The sequence below is a fragment of the Eurytemora carolleeae genome, unplaced genomic scaffold, assembly GCF_000591075.1.
Source record: "Eurytemora carolleeae unplaced genomic scaffold, Eaff_2.0 scaffold157, whole genome shotgun sequence".
NCBI classification, from domain to species: Eukaryota; Metazoa; Arthropoda; class Copepoda; order Calanoida; family Temoridae; genus Eurytemora; species Eurytemora carolleeae.
This window is the reverse complement of record NW_019396052.1, coordinates 105,627-128,086: the sequence shown is the minus strand read 5'-3', so window position 1 is coordinate 128,086 and position 22,460 is coordinate 105,627. Positions and strand designations below refer to the sequence as shown.

The 22,460-nt window shown below is 32.4% G+C and overlaps 1 protein-coding gene across 18 annotated transcripts in view; it reads right to left on the bottom strand.

Annotated features, from left to right (window-relative positions):
* LOC111705455 (sodium channel protein para) overlaps positions 1-22,460 on the bottom strand; it is an 85,969-nt gene that overhangs the window by 49,877 nt on the left and 13,632 nt on the right. For 13 of the 18 annotated variants that reach the window (XM_023478021.1, XM_023478045.1, XM_023478013.1 and 10 more), the window contains 15 exons: positions 20,740-20,846; positions 19,980-20,267; positions 19,047-19,247; positions 18,190-18,207; positions 16,394-16,558; positions 15,891-15,947; positions 15,678-15,770; positions 13,386-13,409; positions 12,214-12,696; positions 9,813-9,936; positions 8,969-9,059; positions 7,245-7,325; positions 4,254-4,401; positions 3,370-3,441; positions 825-926 (listed from right to left, as the gene is read on the bottom strand). In XM_023478021.1, the coding sequence (XP_023333789.1) occupies positions 825-926; positions 3,370-3,441; positions 4,254-4,401; positions 7,245-7,325; positions 8,969-9,059; positions 9,813-9,936; positions 12,214-12,696; positions 13,386-13,409; positions 15,678-15,770; positions 15,891-15,947; positions 16,394-16,558; positions 18,190-18,207; positions 19,047-19,247; positions 19,980-20,267; positions 20,740-20,846 (2,054 nt within the window). The remainder of the gene's footprint in view (positions 1-824; positions 927-3,369; positions 3,442-4,253; positions 4,402-7,244; positions 7,326-8,968; positions 9,060-9,812; positions 9,937-12,213; positions 12,697-13,385; positions 13,410-15,677; positions 15,771-15,890; positions 15,948-16,393; positions 16,559-18,189; positions 18,208-19,046; positions 19,248-19,979; positions 20,268-20,739; positions 20,847-22,460) is intronic. The other 5 variants (XM_023478053.1, XM_023478133.1, XM_023478141.1 and 2 more) reach the window with 2 other exon arrangements.

Sequence of the window (22,460 nt, the reverse complement as noted above, 5' to 3'; positions counted from 1 at the left end):
GTTTCTTTTTAAAACTTTTTGGTTTAGAATAAAACCTCCCTTAGTCTGACTCCGCTAATCTGTCGTAGGATTACCATAATTAGATTGGTCTCATTTAACCAGAGTAAAATCTACAAATTTGTCTGTCCAAAAACCTCACTTTTATAATGGACGAAATATACTTTGGAGTTCTCAGGGATTCAATCTTAAATGAAGATATAAAATGACTTTAGATTCTATTATTTCTCTCCAGGGACTCCTTTTCACTACAAAATATCTGCAAAGAACTCCAAACCTCTATGTACATATAGACTAAAAAAATTGCCGCTACTTTACGTTCATTAACATATAGACTGAATGTACTCCAGTTCCACTATATGTACATATATATAGACAGCTAGCACTCCAGTTCCACTATATGTACATAGATATAGACAGCTAGCACTCCAGTTCCACTATATGTACATATATATAGACAGCTAGCACTCCAGTTCCACTATATGTACATATATATAGACAGCTAGCACTCCAGTTCCACTTTTTAAATTGTGTAAACAAGAACCCCCGACCCCTATGTACAGTGGCACGCATAGAAATGTGGAAAAGAAAGATCAATGTAAGACTCAAGTTATTATTCTAAATAATCTAATGAACAATGAACATGAAACATAGCACATTGTGTTGTGTACACAGATTCATTTTACTTATTAAATTGATTTCAAGCTTCTAGTAAAAAAGATTGATTACATTTCTTTCATTTCACAGTATACATGGCTTATACTCTATCTTCTTCGTTTTCCACAGTATCCTGGGTACTACTGTATTGTATAAAGAAAAAAACTTACCAGTCTGAAAGACCTAAGGACGGATAGACCGGATACGTTGGCCAGACCCAGCTCAATGAGTGAAAGAGAAACGATTATAAAATCAAATATATTCCAACCCTCCTAAATACAGATATTCTTTACAAATATATACATAGATTACATAGCGTAATCATGAACAACTTCCTCTGTTGTCCTGTCTGTAAAATCTCTGGGACTACATGAACATGGTTATACTGGATAATCAGGATGCATTGAATATTATGCTGCAGTAATTTTACGATGAATTATTCTTCAATATATTGCAGAATTAAACAAATCAAGATAAATAAACTAGTTAGGTGATTAGGGAGCTATTGGGAGGTATATAGGTTCAGTGATAACCAGCAAACTATGGATTGAATGCCGTCTTCTTCATTTCTATTGCTTTTTCATTGTTATAAGTGATATATTTCTGCAAACGTTATTAAAGCACGTATAAACTCCTAATTTTTTAATCCTTAAATCTTTACAACCCAATGTCGTAGACCTTAGATATTTAAAACTATAAATTCTGATGGATCAAATAATCTAAGCTTGAAATATGAAAGGTTTACACCATCTGGTTGATACCCCCGTGATACCCCTGGGTTCCTTAAAAAATATCAGCCCATTCGGTCCAGCCGTTTTGCCAGCTATAGGAAACATATATACTAATGTCTTGTTTTATCATATAGATTATATTTTTACTGTAAATTCATAATAAAAGAAATAAAGAAGCCTAAATTCGCAGTTTTCAAGTTAGCACTGTTAGTAGGAAGGAGAATAATCTAAAGGGGGTTGAAAGGAGAATGATCTGAAGTGGATTGGAAGGAAAATAATCTGAAGGGGATTGGAAGGAGAATAATCTGAAGTGGATTGAAAGGAGAATAATCTGAAGTGAATTGGAAGGAGAATAATATGAAGGGGATTGGAAGGAGAATCATCTGAAGGGGATTGGAAGGAGAATAATCTGAAGTGGATTGGAAGGAGAATAATCTGAAAGGGATTGGAAGGTGAATCATCTGAAGGGGATTGGAAGGAGAATAATCTGAAGTGAATTGGAAGGAGAATAATCTGAAGTGGATTGGAAGGAGAATCATCTGAAGTGGATTGGAAGGAGAATAATCTGAAGTGGATTGAAAGGAGAATAATCTGAAGTGGATTGGAAGGAGAATAATCTGAAGTGGATTGAAAGGAGAATAATCTGAAAGGGATTGGAAGGAGAATCATCTGAAGGGGATTGGAAGGAGAATAATCTGAAGTGGATTGAAAGGAGAATAATCTGAAGTGGATTGGAAGGAGAATAATCTGAAGGGGATTGGAAGGAGAATCATCTGAAGGGGATTGGAAGGAGAATCATCTGAAGGGGATTGAAAGGAGAATAATCTGAAGTGGATTCAAAGGAGAATAATCTGAAGTGGATTGAAAGGAGAATAATCTGAAGTGGATTGAAAGGAGAATAATCTGAAGTGGACTGGAAGGAAAATAATCTGAAAGGGATTGGAAGGAGAATCATCTGAAGGGGATTGGAAGGAGAATAATCTGAAGTGGATTCAAAGGAGAATAATCTGAAGTGGATTGGAAGGAGAATAATCTGAAAGGGATTGGAAGGAGAATAATCTGAAGTGGGATTGGAAGGAGAATAATCTGAAGTGGATTCAAAGGAGAATAATCTGAAGTGGATTGGAAGGAGAATAATCTGAAAGGGATTGGAAGGAGAATAATCTGAAGTGGATTGAAAGGAGAATAATCTGAAGTGGATTGGAAGGAGAATAATCTGAAAGGGATTGGAAGGAGAATAATCTGAAGTGGATTCAAAGGAGAATAATCTGAAGGGGATTGGAAGGAAAATAATCTGAAGTGAATTGGAAGGAGAATAATCTGAAAGGGATTGGAAGGAGAATCATCTGAAGGGGATTGGAAGGAGAATAATCTGAAGTGGATTCAAAGGAGAATAATCTGAAGTGGATTGGAAGGAAAATAATCTGAAGTGAATTGGAAGGAGAATAATCTGAAAGGGATTGGAAGGAGAATCATCTGAAGGGGATTGGAAGGAGAATAATCTGAAGTGGATTCAAAGGAGAATAATCTGAAGTGGATTGGAAGGCGAATCATCTGAAGGGGATTGGAAGGAGAATAATCTGAAGGGGATTGGAAGGAAAATAATCCGACAAGTCTGAAAGAATCTAAGAATATCTGTTCTGACTGTTTGATGTATAACATAAGTTTTACAGGATTCATTGTTTATGTATGGAACAATCCTATCCTTTTTTGATTCTATGGGAAAATCTGCAATGCACGAATTTAATTTGGAAAATTTAAAATCGCTGAATTAAAATCAGAATTTGTGTTGAATGGTAGTTAAACTGCTAGACGTAGTAAAACTACTTCTCTTGAACTGGAGCACAAGAAAAGTGGTTTACCCACATTTCGCGGTTCAACTCCTCGCTAATTAATAAATCTGGTCCCAGATTAGACGTACAAAAGTTCAAATTATCCGCCGAAATGGTGCTAATCGCTCCTAAATATCTAAAGAATATTTTTCCTTGAAGTAGAATTTCGGGCTCATAGCCATCAACTTCATCACAGCCTCCACAGCGAATGTAGCAGTAAAAAACTAAAACAAAATATTTATATTTGAATTTGAATACCTTCGAAAATATTTTGTAATGATCATCTAAACCTTATCATGAAAATATTTTGTAATGATCATCTAAACCTTATCATGAAAATATTTTGTTATTTTCGCAATAAAAACCATCCATAAATTGACGTGGATATTTTAGATTTTAGAAAAATATAGATTCTATTTTGAATTAAACGTTTTATTTTCAATATAGAAAATCAAAATTGATTATTTTGCAAAACATCCCCTTTTAAACTTTGAATATTGAATTCTTAAATTGAATTTGGTTTTTCTTTTTCCTAATTAAGAGTTTGGCCTAGGCCAGACTAATGAAAAAGGTGAAATAGGAGAATCTATACTTAAAGGGACTGTCAATGTAATTTGAAAGTGTAACCTTCCATTTCAAAAGTGAAACAAAAGTTCACAAAGGTTCCCTTAAAACCTTTATATTGGTTTAATTGTTTAACAAAAGTTCACAAAGGTTCCCTTAAAACCTTTATATTGGTTTAATTGTTTAACAAAGGTTCCCTTAAAACCTTTTTATTGGTTTAATTGTTTAACAAAAGTTGCAATTTTTTCTAAAAAGTAACTTAAAGAAATTTAATCATGAAAAAAAGCAAAATAATAATCATCCCATCCCATGAATGGAAAAATGGCAACACTACACTTATATAATTTATCAAATATAGAATTAAATCTTGCTGCTGTTGTGATTGTGAATTGTCAATACCCCTCTCAATATATGGGTTCACTAAAAATTAAGCTTGAAGTTTTGATTTGTTTTATAAAAATTAGGTACTTACATAATTTCCATTTTTAAGCGCACTCTCCATTCCAGGATCCATATCATGTTGGTCCAGGGCCATAAAGAATGTATTGACAACGATACATAAGGTGATAAACAGGTCAGCGAACGGATCGAAGACTACAAATGAAAGCATCTCCGCTAGTCTAGACTCGACAAAAAAATCATTGTTTTTCTTGGGTTTAGAGCACTAGCTTTTTTTAAATTGACGTAGAACATTTTCTTTTGTCTAGTTAAATAAATACTCCAAAATACTCCGTATTTATTCTTTGGAACTCAATACTCCTATAATACACCGAAATACACAAAAATACTCCCTACTACTCATAAATACTCTTTAATACTCATAAATAAGTCTACATAAATACACCTTAATACTTCTAAAAACACATAAATACGCCTAAATACTCCTATATAGTACTCTCCTATAATACTCCTAAATATGTTGGGTCATTTTATAGAAAGACATTTCATAGATAGGACATTTCATAGACATATCATATTGTTGATTTCATAGTAGTCAAACTGATCACATTTTCTAAAATTTTGACACATTTTTACATACCCAAAACCTTAAATTGTCTCTTTGAATAAATTGCTTTCGTGTCTTTAAAACTACCTATATATGAAAATTCTTCTCTGTTTATGAAATTGCCTGTCTCTGAAAATATCTACTCTGTCTATGAAATATCCTGTATATGAAAAGTTCTATCTATAAAATGTCCTTTCTATGAATTTCTTTTTCTATGAAATGTCCTGTCTATGAAATGTTTTTCTATGAAATGACCCAACACCCTAAATACACCTAAATACTCCTAAATACACCTATATATCCCTATATACTCATATAATGCTTCTAATTACACCTAAATACCACATATACTCCTAATTACTACGATAAAACACCTAAATAAACCTAAATACTCCTTAATGCATTTAAATACTGCACCTAACACTGCTAGATGCTCCAAATTGCTTATATCCTTAATACTCCTAAATATCCATTAATACCTTTAAAAACCCTTAAATACTCCTAATTACGCACAAACATTCCTTAATACTCCTAAACATCTTAGATACTTCTAATTACTCATAAGTGCTCCTAAATAATGCTATATTTAACTCCTATTTTTCCTGTTTAGTTTTTTAATGGAATAATTATATAAAGCTCCTGCCACGCATATTTCATGGCCATTTTTTTATTTTAACAATTACTGAGATTTAGGTATAATAGTATAAAATTTTCAAGACGACATTTTATAAGTTCTTTTGATGACTCAGAAGTTCTGGATGAAACTGTATAAGTGTAGTGTTCTTAAATACTTAGCATTACTCCAATTTTTCCTCCTGTTCTTCATTGAGATTCTAGAAGAATATTTCATTCTGTTAAATGGAATATTTCTAAGCTGTGAAGAATGTTATCTACACTATAAATCCTCACATCTTTATATATATATATAACTAATATCACCACATCCAGGTTTCAAGGAAACTTTCAAGAAGGAATAATCTAACAGAAGTATAACAAATCCAGTGTAAAAGATTCTAATCTTTACATCTGATAATAATTCTAACTTAGATCAGTGATCTGAAAGAATTCACAGTTTGAAATATCTAAGGTCTACGACATTGGTTTTTTTAGTAATTAAAGATTAAAAAAACGGTCGGTTAAAATTTCTTACCAGACAACTTCTTCTTTAAAGTGTCTTTGCTCAGAGAATTAAAATTTAAGTTTATTTGAAGCGATTAATTGTTTCAGTCTTTATAATGGAGTTTATAATTGATGTATAATGGAGTTTATAATTGATGTATAATGAATAAAAAATATTTCTTTTCTGTAACAAAATCTAAAAAGTTCTGGAAAAGTATATTTGCATTTAGCGCTGAATCAGAGGCAGGATCCAAAAGATGCAAGCTGGGCATAAAATAGAGAAAAGAAAAATTGAAAATTCAAAAATCTAAAGGTTGAAGTATGATGAAGAATTCTCTAAAGATTATCTAGAAGATTAGCGAAGATATGATAGGTATTTACTTTAGGAAACAAAACTTACAGATTCAAAGAAAGGTGGAATAGAAATAGAAAAGGATTGAACAGAATTAGAACAAACTTCAGAAAAAAAAGTAGTAAAAAAAATTCATGGAATCGTTTTGATATGAAAGGAAGCTGTTGGGTACCAAACTATTTTACATTTTTCGGGTTGATTTAAACATTTCTTAAATGTTAAATAGAGAACACAATTTCAAAAAATGAGTTTTCTGAAAAAATTATTATTAGAAAAAAAGAGCTAAAGAATAGCTGTATCAAGGAGACATGAAATATAGTCCAATTCTAAGAGTTAAAAAAGACATTTAATAGAAGCGAAGGAAGAAAATAGATATGGTTGTTTGTTGGGTTGAGTGTTATCTTGTGGACGAAATTAATTACAATGTCGGAGATCAAACCCAACCTTCTCCAGATACCTCAATCATATTGGCAACTCTTCCTGGATACATACATATATATATATATATATATATTCTTCGTATATCATAAAAAATCATTTCTTTTTAAAGAAAAATCGAATTAAGTTTTTTAGATTTAGAGTAGGTTTGCATGGGGTTCTGTAGGTAACAAAAAGTTGGGTTCGTTCCGCGTTTATTTGGTGGAGATAAAAATGTATTTGATGAACAGAAACATAAATATGTACAAGATGTATCTAAACTACTTAACTTCATCTATCCTGAACTTTCTCTTTACAATTAATTTCATCAACACTTATAGATTTTTATAGTTATACAAACTAACAAAAAATGAACATCTTTCGCAAAATAAAATCAAGAAAGATGAGAAGAAAAATGTTAGTCAAACATTAAAAAATATATTTGGTTCTTCTATTCCAAGTATTCTCGAGTTTTTTTTGCTTAACAATATTTTGAATAAAATCCTTCGAAAACTTGAAAATTTCATATTTTGCATGAATTTGAAAATATTTGATGATTTTGTTTTTTCCTTATATAGCATCCACAACAGTCCCATACGCAGAATATATCAATACATTTAGCGCAGCCCTCAGCCAACCTGTCTTTTAATCTAAATATATATATAAATATGTATAAATATATAAACATAAAATTATTATCAAGATAAAGATACTAAAAACTATAAACATTTATAATTTTTATATCTTTGAAACTTTGATATTCCTAACTATAAATACTGCAAGATCAAAGTTGAAACATCAAAGGATTATCAGGTTGCAAAGATATATGTATGAAAAAATTACTTTTGGGGGGCAGTGCTCTTTTTCTTTTCTTTACGTTCTGTAAGATTGTAATTACTATTCTTGACATTTAGTAAGGAATTGAGTTTTTGCCACAAACTGAGATTTACTGTCCCATTTCTTTGCAACCCAATGTCGTAGTGTGACCATAGAAGCCTATTGCTGCAAACATTAGATATTTTAAACCATGAATTCTGTTGTATCAATTAAGTGTCAAAGGTTTACACCATCAGGTTGCAAAGCTATAGCATTAGAACATTTGATTTTGTGGCAAAGACTCAGTTTATTTTTAACTAATTTTGTTTTATTGTTTAATATGGCAAGTTTCAGTTTGGCCTTTAACTTTCATAGAACTGTTCTATTATTTAACGAATATGAATTTATGAACTATGAATATATTAATATTTTAGAAGAAAGGAAAGAATTAAATGAATGTTTTATTTAAAAGTGTAATCCTCCCGCATGCAGGACAGGTAAATTATCTGCATTTTCTTTATAAACATGTTATTGACTAAAAGTGAATGACGAAAGTATAAAATTATATATTCATTGTTTTTCCATTAATAAAGAAATTCTTTTAAAACTTAATTTCTTTAGTATGTGTTTTAATAGTGTCAGTTGTGTTTCACATTAAGATGTTAAAATACATTTTTTCTTCAAGTTTTAAACAATTCGTCAAACATTTGCTGTTATTTTGGAAAAATGTTGTGCAACAACTTTGCGCTTATAAACTCACAGTTTTACGAAAAATCGATTTTTAACCAACCTTCTTTATAATTAATTATCTTTTGTTTTCAAACCTTGATAAACCTCAACTAAAAATTAATAATTAATTTCAAAGTTTTAGTTAAGTATAGAAGCGCCATTAATTTCGCATTAATTTCTTTCCTGAATTATAATATGAATTATATATTTCATTTACAATGGTATATATCATACAATACAACTTCTATGTTCAATATTTTAATCCTCCCACACCCCACTCCATCTGCCCATCCCCATAAAGAAAGTGTACAGTTCACACCGATAGTATAAGAGAGGTTTTTGTTGTTTTCATCGGTTTTTAAGTTTAAGCTGCAAAGGTGACTATACCTGAATCCTCAATGAATTCTTCAACTGTTCACCTGTTTATCTAAATCCTCAATGAAGCCAATTTAACCATTCTGTATAGGCATTTACTGGCACTAAGCTTGGTCTAGTGTAGGCGTACCTTACATTTGGACCCGGTATGACCTAGCCTGGGCTATAGCAAGGATGGATCTATGTAAATGTTTACCTGAACCCCTCCTCCTCCTCCATGATTGTTGACCGTCTAGTTGGGGGTCGTCTGGAGGATAATCTAGCCTGGTTGGATCTATATAAATGTTTACCTGGACCTCTCCTCCTCCTCGATGATTGTTGACCTTCTAGCTGGGGGATAATCTAGCCTGGCTGGATATATGTAAATGTTTACCTGAACCCCTCCTCCTCCTCGATGATTGTTGACCTTCTAGCTGAGGGTCGTCTGGAGGCCTGCTCCAGAATATCGTTTAATACTATCACATCTACAATTATAAATTCAATATTACACATCATCAAATGACAATTAAGAAATTTATGATTGTAAAATTAATAAGAAAAAAGGCACTAAATACAAATTGTAATTTTCTAATCTATATTTCTTTCCAACTTGTAATTTCAAAATATGAGTCGAATAGTCTTCGAATTTCAATCAATCAGGTTGCAAAGATATTAAAATTTAAAAAAATTAGAGTTTGTGGAGAGTGTTAAGTTTCTTCCCTCAAGAAATAAATTATCATTAAATAGGATAATTTACCTTTAATATCAAGATTTACCTTTAATATCAAGATTTGTCGACGAATTCTAACCCCTTCAACACTCCCCCCCCCTTCCCCCACTGCATACGCCCATAAACTAGTCAATCCTTTCCCAGTCATTCAATACTCTTCAAAAGAGTAAGGTACGGTTTTCTAATTTTTCTTTTAAGTTTTATGTGTTCTGACAATATTCATTTTGAAAAATTCCATTTTACAATAAAAAAGATTTTTATTTTTGTTCTCTTCTGTATTTATTATAGTTGCTGTGTTTGTATTTTTTATTTTTATTTTTTGCTTATATCTGTTATATTATAGGACTAACTCCTGATGATGCCAAAGTTTTTGGCGAAATGTATTGAGAAGAAAATGATATAATTCTAGTGCTAGAGAGTAGGGTTGGGATTTGTTTAAAAACGATCTAAAGTTTAATATCAAGATTTACCTTTAATATCAAGATTTGCCTTTAATATCAAGATTTACCTTTAATATCAAGATTTGAATTATTTGTGTTGTCAAGAAAAGGATTATCTTGTCTATATCCTCCTCCACCTCCTCCTCCACCTCCCCCACCTCCTCCTCCACCTCCATATCGAGGGTTTACATCCTGGAAAAAAAAGAATAATTAAAGAAAGCATCACAAATTGAATAAAGTTTTTAACAAAATAGACCAATAGATGCTTAAATGAAAATCCTGCAAAGCTGCGCACACTTCTGAATCGGATGAAAAATGAAAACCTCCATTTTCACGCATGTGCGGTCATACGGATAACCGGTTATTTTAATTTTTGACGATTAGATTTAGCGTGTGTTGGAATTTTCCGCGTGATATTATTGGTTCATTTTCCGCGTGATATTATTGGTTCATTTTCCGCGTGATATTATTGGTTCATTTTCCGCGTGATATTATTGGTTCATTTTCCGCGTGATATTATTGGTTCATTTTCCGCGTGATATTATTGGTTCGCCAATCTCATTGGCAGCAACAAAATTGTCAGATTTCTGGTGGTACTGTGGCCGGACGATATTACACAATTTTAAATTTACTAAATTCAAAATTTATGATTAATCCCGATACAAATTCTGGCATTTGTAAATTTTCAACTAAAAGGGATTATACATGTAGTTTAAAGGGACATGACCGATTCACAACGGTACCTTAATTTTTTAGTTTTCCAACTTAAAGTGTTCTTTAAATTATGCCCTTTCCCTCTGCAAAATAAAATCCGCGAGTTTAAGATAGAAACCACAATTGGAAGAAAAAAACGAGGATTATACTTTCATATATATCTATACTCAGATAAAGGTTCAAAGAGTACGGTAAAAAATCGGGCATGCTCGTCTACAAATGAAATGTACTTTAAAGAACGTCTTGTCATTTAAATAAAAAAACAAGAAAGAAAATGAACAACACTGTAATAACAGCACAATATTGTTGTAATAATTTTAACATTTCATATCAAATCTTCCAATATAGAGATATAATTTGCTGATTATCTCAATACCCCTCCAGAGACTCATTGTGCTGTTATGCTACAATTATTACAATAACAATGAATCATATTTTCTGTTTAATGAAACAGTTTTGTTTCTGAATTCTATGCATGTGTCATAATTAGATTACTTGGTGTGCAATCCCACAGGACTATTTTTATCTATCTCTTTGGATCAATACAAGCTTTACCAAGATTAAATAAACCGGAAGGGGAAAATAAATAAGGACACAAATGTGGGGGGGAGTTGTATTTATATTTATAAAAGACAGGGTCACGCAAGGTTATAATGCAAGGAAAGTTATTTCAGTGGTGTACGCATCTTTTGTACTGCAGTGTACTCTCTCTGGGCGGTAATGTAAACACAAGACGGATGTCACAGCCTGACATGGGATCCATCTTTCACATAAAAAAAAATCAATTAAATATTCTGGTCATAGGAAACTACAGTGAACCCCTTAATAACGAATACATCGAAAGAATTCATCAAATGTCGTATTCTTCACTTTCTGATAATGGAATGTTGCAGATATTTAGTTATTTAATTCAATGATTATGTGGAACTCTTTAAAACTGTTCCCGCATATTCATGGCTATTTATTAATTTTCTCAAATACTGAAATTTACGAAATATAGTATAAAACTCATGGAAAAATTGTCAAGACGACAATTGATAAATTCTTTCGATGTATTCGTTATTAAGGGTTTCACTGTATTATATGAAATATCAACATTTTCAAAATGCAATGCTTTTATCAACTTTCCTTGCATTATAACCTTGGGGTCGCGCACAGCGTATGAGACTAAATCTCTACACTAAACGATCTGAATACAAATTCTTCGTGGTAGATCTTCATCTGCTAGAATTTTAAATTATTAAAAGAAACAAACTTCATGCTAGAAAAAAAAATCAAAAACTAATTATAAGATCAAATTAAATTGTTTTAAACTTTGTCCTGGAATGTTTAAACTGGATCGGTGGAGAGTTTATAAACTGCAAGAGTTTAAAGAAATTGTTTGTTTTCGTCTAAGAACCTAGAATCTCAGTAAAAACTCTAAATGGTCTCTCTCTCTCTCTATCTATCTTCTTTTCTATCTTAACAATCAAGCGGTATCTTTCGTCTAGTCAGTTGAGATGGTCGGGGGAAATGTTATATCTTAAAAATGCATTTTTAATAAAATAAAATTCAGGGTCAAAAATTTTCCAAGCCTTATTCTCTCCCAGGTTTTGTCTAAATAAGAAATGAAATGTCCAATAAGGTCGAAAAATGTAAACTTTTTATAGACCATATGAAGGGTGTTTTGGTAAATGGTGATTAGAGATAAGGAAAAGGTAACAATACAAATATAATTTAGCAGAAAGGAATATTCTATCATTTATCATGACTTACTGGAAATTGAACACTAGGTCTGGGTTTGTCCTGAGACTGATCAGGAAGGATTGTCTTGATTGCGCTTAGTTTATCCATATGCTTGTGTCCATTGGAGGGCAGAGGGAGGTCATTGTTAGTGTGCCAGGAGTTTATATAATTACCCCAGGTCATCCCTCGCTCATTGGCGGACCTTCTCCAATGCAATTCCCTGGAACCACCCCGGTTAGTTAGTTCAGCATGAGAGTTATATGTTATTCTGGATGAATGTGAGCTGTATGAGTTCTGTCTAGAATGATTATAGTATCCTGGTACAATATCTAGACTACCCAGGGGAGAAACAGCTCTACTATCATCCATGTAAGGCAGGGACTCATGTGCCTCTAGATAGGAGGATCGGAGTCGATTTTCACTATATCTCACACCGTTGGTTCTCCAGGTATAATTATGACTACTCCTGGAGTACCGACTATGAAAAGGAGATCCTGGCAAACTAAGGCTGGCCTGAAAGTTTATAAAGTTAGTAATATTAGTATTTATACTTCCGGTTGGATAAATTAACTAAACACAAATTCAATATAGTTATGCTAGTTAGCTAGTTAGTTAGTTAGTAAGGTTAGTTAGATTAGTTAGAAAGTGATTAGCTTAAGCATTATGCTACCAGTGCAATAAAACAATAATACAGTTTTTCACACTAAAATAAAAATAAGACAAAAGCTTCATAAACCAGCCAATTTTTAAATTAACTTGTTTCAAGACATCAACTAGTTTATATGTATAAACTTTTATCATAAAAGCAATTTTAGCAAGTTGTTCAAAAAATATAGCAAGCTATGTAAATCGTGTAGTTTAAAAATCAGCTTATTCATTAAAAACTAATTTGTATATCAGCTTATTTATAATTAAACTTATTTATAGATCAGCTATTATGTATTATAAAAATAACTAGCATTAGTTTGCTAGTTCATTTATCAACTCATTTACAAATCAGCTTTGTTAATTATAAAGCAAATAGTTTGTAAATCAAGTAGTTCTTAAATTGAATAGTAAACAATCAGCCAAAATATAGGAAAATGTATAGTTTATCGTGTTGAAAGCGTGATCAAGAAAAATCATATAAAATCATCGTCTATACAAACGTCTAAATTTGTCTTTTTGTGTGCTGAGAATTGAGAAAATCAAATTTAACTTACATGGTTTGGCAATCTTAACATTTTCTAGAAATAAAATACATTTAAGAAAACATATTTAATATGATCATGTATATATCCGGTATACAATCTACATATCCGGTATACTGGGACTATATATCCGGTATACAATCTACATTTCCGGTATACTGGGACTATATATCATGTATACTGGTGCTATATTAATGTATACTGGGACTATATATTCGGTATACTCGGACTATTTATTCGGTATACTGGGACTATATATTCGGTATACTGGGGCTATATATTCGATATACTGGGGCTACATATTCGTTATACTGGGACAATATATCCTGTATAAAGGGACTATATATCCGGTATATTGGGACTATATATCCGATATACAAGTACAATATCCGGTATACAGGGACTATATATCCGGTATACTGGGACTATATATCCGGTATACTGGGACTATATATCCGGTATACTGGGACTATATAACCGGTATACAAGTACAATATCCGGTATACAGGGACTATATACCCGGAATACTAGATCCTGGGAAAGGAAACGCGTGTAGTCCACGTGCATGAAAAGAATAGTTAAAGAACCGGATATAGATCATGTCTACCCACTTTCCTCTCCGCTTCCTTCACAGATTTTCCCAGATAATATATCCTGGTTCTTACAAACCTTCTTATACTTAGAATAGAAAAGTATAAAACCAATCCAACTTTTTTCAATCTCAAGTTAACATAGGATCAAGAATCCAGTTCAAGACAGGAGAGGCTCTAGGACACAGTTCAAGTTAACATAGGATCAAGAATCCAGTTCAAGACAGGAGATGATCAAGAATCCAGTTCAAGACAGGAGAGGATTAAGGATACAGTTCAAGACAGGAGAGGATCAAGGATACAGTTCAAGACAGGAGAATATCAAGGATAAAGTTCAAGACAGGAGAGAATCTAGGACACAGTTCAAGACAGGAGATCAAGGATACAGTTCAAGACAGGAGAATATCACAGACATAGTTCAAGACAGAAGAATATTAAGGATACAGTTCAATAAAGGAGAATATCAAGGATACAGTTCAAGACAGGAGAATATCAAGGATACAGTTCAAGACAGGAGAATATCAAGGATACAGTTCAAGACAGGAGAACATCAAGGATACAGTTCAAGACAGGAGAACATCAAGGATACAGTTAAAGACAGGAGAATATCAAGGATACAGTTCAAGACAGGAGAATATCACGGACATAGTTCAAGACAGGAGAATATCAAGGATACAGTTCAAGACAAGAGAATATCAAAGATACAGTTCAAGACAGGAGAATATCAAGGATACAGTTCAAGACAGGAGAAGATCAAGGATACAGCTCAAGACAAGAGAGGATTAAGGATACAGTTCAAGACAAGGGAGGATCAAGGATACAGCTCAAGACAAGAGAGGATTAAGGATACAGTTCAAGACAAGAGAGGATCAAGGATACAGTTCAAGACAGGAGAATATCAAGGATACAGTTCAAGACAGGAGAAGATCAAGGATACAGTTCCAGACAGTAAAGATCAAGAATACAGCTCAAGATATGAGAAGAACAAGGAAATCTGTTTTGAAAGTATGAATGAGTAATGTTTATGTATATGTATTAAAGTTATGTATGAGTAATGTTTATGTATCTGTTTTAAGGGAAGTATTGTGATGTTTATGTATCTGTATTAAAGGTATGTATAAGTAATGTTTATGTATCTGAATTTAGGGTATGTATGAGTGATGTTTATGTATCTGTATTAAAGGTATGTATGAGTAATGTTTATGTATCTGTATTTAAGGTATGTATGCGTAATGTTTATGTATCTGTATTAAAGGTATGTATGAGTAATGTTTATGTATCTGTATTGAAGGATAAAAGTTTGTGTAAACTAGAAACAGAACAATAGTATAAACTGTGACTATACTCAAAGTACTCATCCTTTAACCCTCATACAATAATTCTTATTCTTGACTTTATATATAATACATATCTTAAAAACACAATATGCGTATTTCGTCCCTGGTATCCCTGGTATCCCTGGTATCCCTGGTATCCCAGGTATCCCTGGTATCCCTGGCATCCTTGATATCTCTAGTATCCCCGGTAAACCTGCAGTATACCTTTATCCCTGGTTTCCCTTGGTATCCCTGGTATCCCTGGTATCCCTGGTATCCCTGGTATCCCTGGTATCCCTGGTATCCCTGGTATCCTGGTATCCCTGGTATTCTTGGGTTTCTAGATAACCCAGTATCCAGGTACATATTCACAACAAAGAGAAATGATCGATGTTTACCTTTCTGCTTGAGACGGATGGATTGATGGATTCAATGTTTGAATCTTCCCAGTCTGACTCAATACTCATATGCTCTTTATTATCCACTCCGTTCTATAATCCTCTCATTCAGATTATATATTGACTTTAAGGGAAATCTGATTTTTTTTCTTTTCAGTCATTTAACAAATATTTCTTTTGATTAATTAGACTTTTTTTTCTGATGAAATTTTCCTTTGTTTGGTCGACAAAGAGTTGAAAACTAAGAGCAGAAAATTCAGAAGGAGATCGCTGAAAAATAGAATTATTAAGATTAAAAGAACTTAACTCCTAGTCTTGGGCTTTCAAAAATGTAGTCCGACAATTTTGTATTTCCTCTTTTTTTTAAATCTTAAAATCTGATTTTAGATATTGCAGATAATTATTAGAATTATTACGACTATACATTTTAATAAATCTTTAAAGGAATTAATTCTTCGTCACAATCTCTAATTTTCTAATCCCTTTATCTTTGCAATGTCGCAAACCTTAGATATTTTAAACTATGAGTTCTGTTAGATAAAATAATCGAAGTTTGAATTAGCAAATAGGGATTAGAAAATTTGAGTTTGTGGCAAAGGTTCATTTCCCTTGTGTGTTATGGAGAATGCAAGGTCTACTCTGGATAAAGAAAATTGGATTTTTGATTGTATTCAGGGTCCAGGAATTGTATTCTAAGAAAGAATTACAATGTGCACCTTTATTTTGTTGATATCTGGATCAGCTGTTTCGACCAATGGATCTGGATGGTTTATACTTTTCTCATAATCATCATCTTCTTCCTCCTCTTCTTCATCATCCTCATCCTCATCCTCATCCTCGTCCTCGTCCTCGTCAGCATAAAGTGCTGCTTCCTCGGCCTCCTAGAGAGTAAAAAAGAATAAGGTTCATCACTGAACCTGGAGTAGATGCAGGTTACAATAATTGTAGAGAATGTAAACCTATGAACCTTAAACAGGTTTCAGAGTTAAACCTCTAAACCTGGACCAGATGTGAGGAGTACACCTCTAAACCTGGACCAGGTGTGAGAAGTAAACCTGTAAACCTGAAGTATGTGTGAGGACTAATCAATTTAACCTCTTTCATCATTATTCACAACACCATAAGATAATCCATTGGGACTGTATGGCTATAGAATAATTACATATATCCAGATCAACATTTTTTATTCATAGAATAATAGAATAAGGAAAAAATAGCAAAGATAAGAGATGGAATGTATAAATTATTTGTGCATATCATACATATTAAATAAATAAAGAGACTGAACAGGCGAAACTAGTTCTTCATTTATAATCCCTAAATCTTTCCAACTTAATGTGGCAGACCTCAGATATTTCAAATCATTAATTATGTTAAATCAAATAATAAAAATTTGAAATATCAAAGATTTGCGACATCTGGTTGCCAAGATAAGGATAAGAATAAAAATTTTAGTTTGTAGCCAGTGTTGAGTTTCTTTCTCCACATTATTTTAAACTGGATTTTGATAATTTTCTATTTATTTATTGAAGAATGCAGAATTAATCAAGTTTTCACAAGGCAGAAGACTAGAATAAAATCAATGCAAAATCTATTTTAATTCATTATCTTGGGGGGTTTACAACCAGATCAACCAACTCCCAAGGAAGGAGAAGGTTTAAGAGGTTAACTAGCTTTGACTAGATGCAGTTTCTCCAGGTACATGCAAGAGTAGAGGTAAAAAGAAAATGACACTATTATATCTCCTCTGCTGCAGAGTCACCAGATACCGGCCTAGACTGAAAAATGTTTTATTGCTGATAGCTCTAAACTAAATCTACGAGTTTACTAGAAGATGACCTGGGTTACAGTGGGAATCAGAAATTATTTAAGACACTCTTTTATTGGCTGCAATGATAAAGCATGAAATAAAAAATGTAGGACATTAAAAAGAAAACAATCTCTACTCCAATCAATGTATTTTGATAAAAGTTTTATAAAGTTTTATGATATTCTTATTGTTTTCTGATTCTCACTGAATTTAGAGTTGTGTGCAGTTTATTAAAATATCAGATAATTTAACAGTTTTAAAAGTGAATTTAGGTCTAAGAAGATTAACATTAGATGTAAATCTCCAGATATCAACTTTTTAACAGTGCATCTTGGATCAAAATCTCAGGAGAATATTTTATAGTTTTAAAGATCTAATCAGGTTTGGATCCGAAAAATTGAGGAAAAATTACAGAGCTAAAACTGGGCTCGGAAAACAAAGTTAAAACAATTTTTTCTGACAATTCGATTTTCCATTAAAGAAACTGTGTTCCGAACCCTGTTCTCTAGTAGCTCTTCAAGGTGCAGACTAAATATCTTCTCTATACAGTTTAAACTCAATCAGGTTAAGAGTCAAAAATCATAAATGCAAGAAAGTTAAGGATTGTGAAATCTATAATATTGTCCTAGTCTGGATCAATGGTTAAAAGATTCAAATAATCCCGAGATTGGGGGAAAAAATGCAGTTAGTTGCAAAACTCACCCTTTCCTCCTGCTCCCTCTGTAAATAAATTCGCTCAGGTCAGAATGATTTCAGAATAATAAAAACAACTTTGAATGTTAGTAATATGTTGTACCGGTTTTTATCGAAGTATAACTATGACTGTAATTGGTTAATTATCATCTATTACTACCAACGCTTGTTTGTGATTGGCTTAAAACTTCATAAGATTATATGTTTGACTCAAAATGTTTAAGATATGGTAGGATAAAAAACTATAATGTAACAATCAAACATTTTTATATACAACTGGGAAGAAACAGTTTACAAACTAGCCCATGGTCCAGAAGATAGATAATTAACCAATTACATATATTAATAACAAACATCCACTTGGTCTCCAATGTTTCACAAATAATTCAATTTGGACAAAACCCAGTTATACAGACTTATTCCAAAAGAGCACTAAAAAATACCTGAAAGTATTTTTTTCCAAAACAAAACTTTATACCTACCCATGTTATGGATTCTCCTTGCATCAAAGTTCATTTCAAAATAGGTCATGAATATTATTTAAATCTTATTCTTAACTTCTCAACTCTACTTTAGTGTGATTTTCTGACATTTTTCAAACAAGGATAATTAGTGCATTAAAAAAAGTTCTTAAAGAAAATATTTTGTGTGATATTCTGAGTTTAGTGTCAAATGTAAGAACTCTGTCATCCTGATGTATCATATGAATTGAATTTTTAATTGTCTTGTATTATTTTTGTGTAATTTCTGGTGTCTTTGTCAAATATGTATACTCATAATCTAATATAAAATGTAATGTATAATGTATATGTATTTAATGTGTCTGTTTTTTGTGTTAATACAATGTCTGATGTCTGATATCCTACCCTTAGAGCTTCCTCTTCAAGAAGAGCTGCTTCCTCTTCCTCCTCAGCTTTCTTCTGCAGCTCATCGTAGCTCATCGCTACTATAGCTAGGATAAGGTTGACAAGGTAGAAGGAACCAAGGAAAATAATTACAAGGAAAAAGATTATATGCCAGGGTCCAGCAGTTCGTAGAACCATCTGATACAGATCCTCCCAGTAATCCTACACAGATAATATAATACAGATTACATGCAGATAGTACCATCTGATATAGATCCTCCCAGTAATCCTACACAGATAATAAAAGACAGATTACATGCAGATAGTACCATCTGATACAGATCCTCCCAGTTATCCAACACAGATAATAAAATACAGATTACATGCAGATATAACCATCTGATACAGATCCTCCCAGTAATCCTACACAGGAAATATAATACAGATTACATGCAGATAAAACCATCTGATATAGATCCTCCCTGTAATCCTACACAGATAATATAATATAGATTACATGCAGATAGTACCATCTGATATAGATCCTCGCAGTAATCCTACACAGATAATATAATACAGATTAAATGCAGATAGAACCATCTGAAACAGATCCTCGCAGTAATCCTACACAGATAATATAATACAGATTAAATGCAGATAGTGATTACTCTAGAGCACACTTAACATGATTACTTGTTTTATCTGATTTCTTATGAATTATGTTGATAATATGAAACCTCCCAATGTGAATGCTGCAGTGTAAACTGGTGAAAATATTATAAATCATTCAAAATTGAATAAAAACTTAAATCTTCTCTTAAATTTCAATTAAATTAAAGAAAAGGAGAAAGGAATAGAAATAAATCAAAGAAGAAATTTTTTTAGCATTTTAGTAACTACGTTTAATTTAATAATACAGTAGTTTTCAATCGTACTTTGATCTAGTTTGCCTACCTGGGTCATTAGTCTAAAGGCACAAAGGAAAGCCCATCCAAAGGTATCAAAGCTTGTAAAATCATTGTCAGGGTTCTCACCGAACCCTTCAAGGCAAGTATAATTGTCCGGGCAGGCACCAGCACCGCTCATATTACCACACAGAAGATAGTTCTTAGCGTCCTCAGCTTTAAACCAGTTTGACCGGTTGTTCGTGAATGCAAACCAGTTATCATGGGTCAGCTCGGGTCCAGAGCCATCTTCAGGGAAGGTTCGGATGCATTTATGAGAGAGAAATCCCATATAAACCTGGAACACAATAATCGATATACAAAGTTGCAAACTTTGACCAGGAGATTAATTTCAAATTCAACTAAACCTGAAATAGAGATTTGTCAAAGGGGGGACAGATTGGGGAAGGAAGGATTCATTTGTAAGTAAAAGTGAGTTAGAAAGAGAAAATCAAATACTTCCAGAATAAAAAATAAATTACTACAAAAATTTGGAAAAAAGAATTTAAAAATTCAAAACCCTGATGAAAAAAAAGAGAAAATTAGAATTGCGTAAAAAGATTGATGATCAGAAAATTCTAATAAAATTTTGATTTATCACGTTGTTTACACGCTATCCCCCAGACAAACAAGAAAACAAAGAGAACCCTTAAATGATAAAGATTAAAGGGATCGTACGCACAACTTCAAGTGATTCTTATTGTAAAAAAAACTTTGATTTAAATCTAATAAAAGACAATCAAACCAAAAAAAAAGCTGGGGGGAAATACCTGTAAGCCTAACAGAGCAAATACGGAAAGAGCGAAGAGGGTTAGAATGATCACATCTCGTAAGTTCTTCACGGATTCTATCACAGCTCCGACAATCGTTTTCAGTCCTTGAATAAGATAATTTAGTTAGTGTTCAGTGAACGAGACTAACTAATTTATTCATAATTAAAAATGAAATGAAATGTAAGGAAATAAAATGAAACAATGTTGAATGGATATCTATAAAGAAATTGAGTCACAAAATTAATCTGTCTAATCCCTATATCTTTGCAACCTGATAGTGTAGACCTTTCAGATTATATATCATCTAACAGAATTTATGATTTTAAATATTTAAGGTCTACGACATCGGGTTTGAGGTATTCTGTGGCTAAGGACTAAATTGAAGACACAAAAGTTAAGCACTCTGTTGTGTTTATAATTTAGAGTGTTGAGAGTACAGAAGAATAATTTAATATTGTTTGTTTAATGTTTAATGTGTGAAACCGGGGGAAAATTGGGGATTATGGTCTTCTCTCAATTCAATTCTCATCATCCCAGCACTCAACACAGAAACATTTATATTTGACAAATACGAACACACTTTAGGTAACTATACTAAACTTGTTTGACTATTTTACAGAAGATTTAGACATTTTGTTAACAGGACTAAGTCAAATATCTATGCATGAGGACAAAATGCACAAAAATTCTAATCAAATACAAATATAACTCTTGTCCTGTCAATATAATCTGAGCCTAAAACCTGATCAGGGTGACTAGATGTTGCGATATTATCCTTTTAAATATGACGTTTCTAATGTTAAATTAAGTATTCTCTCATGGTCGAATAGTATGTTTTATGATTTAGCAACGAAAGAAACATATATTTACAGTTGCAGAGAAATCTAACCAAATATATGGAAACAGGCAATTCTAATTCCTTACAGTCGTCTCATCTTTTGTGGGTCCCCCTTTATCCGAACTCGTCTCATCTTTTGTGGTCCCCCTTTATCCGAACTCGCAGTTTTAGTGTGGAATAAACTAGATTGTAGATAAACCGATTCACCAATATAAAAGCAAGAAGTAGAACCCTTGAGAAATATCTTAAATATATAAAAGTTTAAGGAGAACACACAGATAGGACAAGAGACGTTGCAATTCTATCCATTCCAATATTTCAACATTTATACTTTAGGCAATTTCAAGTTATATACTGGCGCGTCTGATACCGTTTAAAGGTTTCATCTGATCAAAAATGCATGAGCTATCCAGATCTTCTCTTTGAAAAATGATTGTTTTCAATCGTGGTTTCTCCATAAAGTGACTTGCTTATTTCTGCTTCCGAAACGATGGAGGAAACTGTCGGAATTTAACAACTTTCACATTATTAATCAGATAGGAGTTTTTAAGGGTACCGTAGTGAATTGGGTATTCCCCCTTTAATTGGGAGATCATTAAAAGTTACACAGACTGCCCCTTTAATAACTCGGTTTTGTGAGAAAGGACACATGTACGCTGTGAGATTATTTCACAATAATGTTAACATCAACTTCTTTTGATTTCCTATCTTTCAAATCTTTGTTCGAGGGGTTTACCTCTTTACAACATTTTTTCCCCAAGCAGTTCAACTGTTTATCTTCAACTTATGTTTCATTTGTCTATAAAATATCCAAACACAAAGTTTATCTTCAAACATCTGTTTCTTTATTTATTTTTCGGGCATTTTCCGCTTCTCAAAA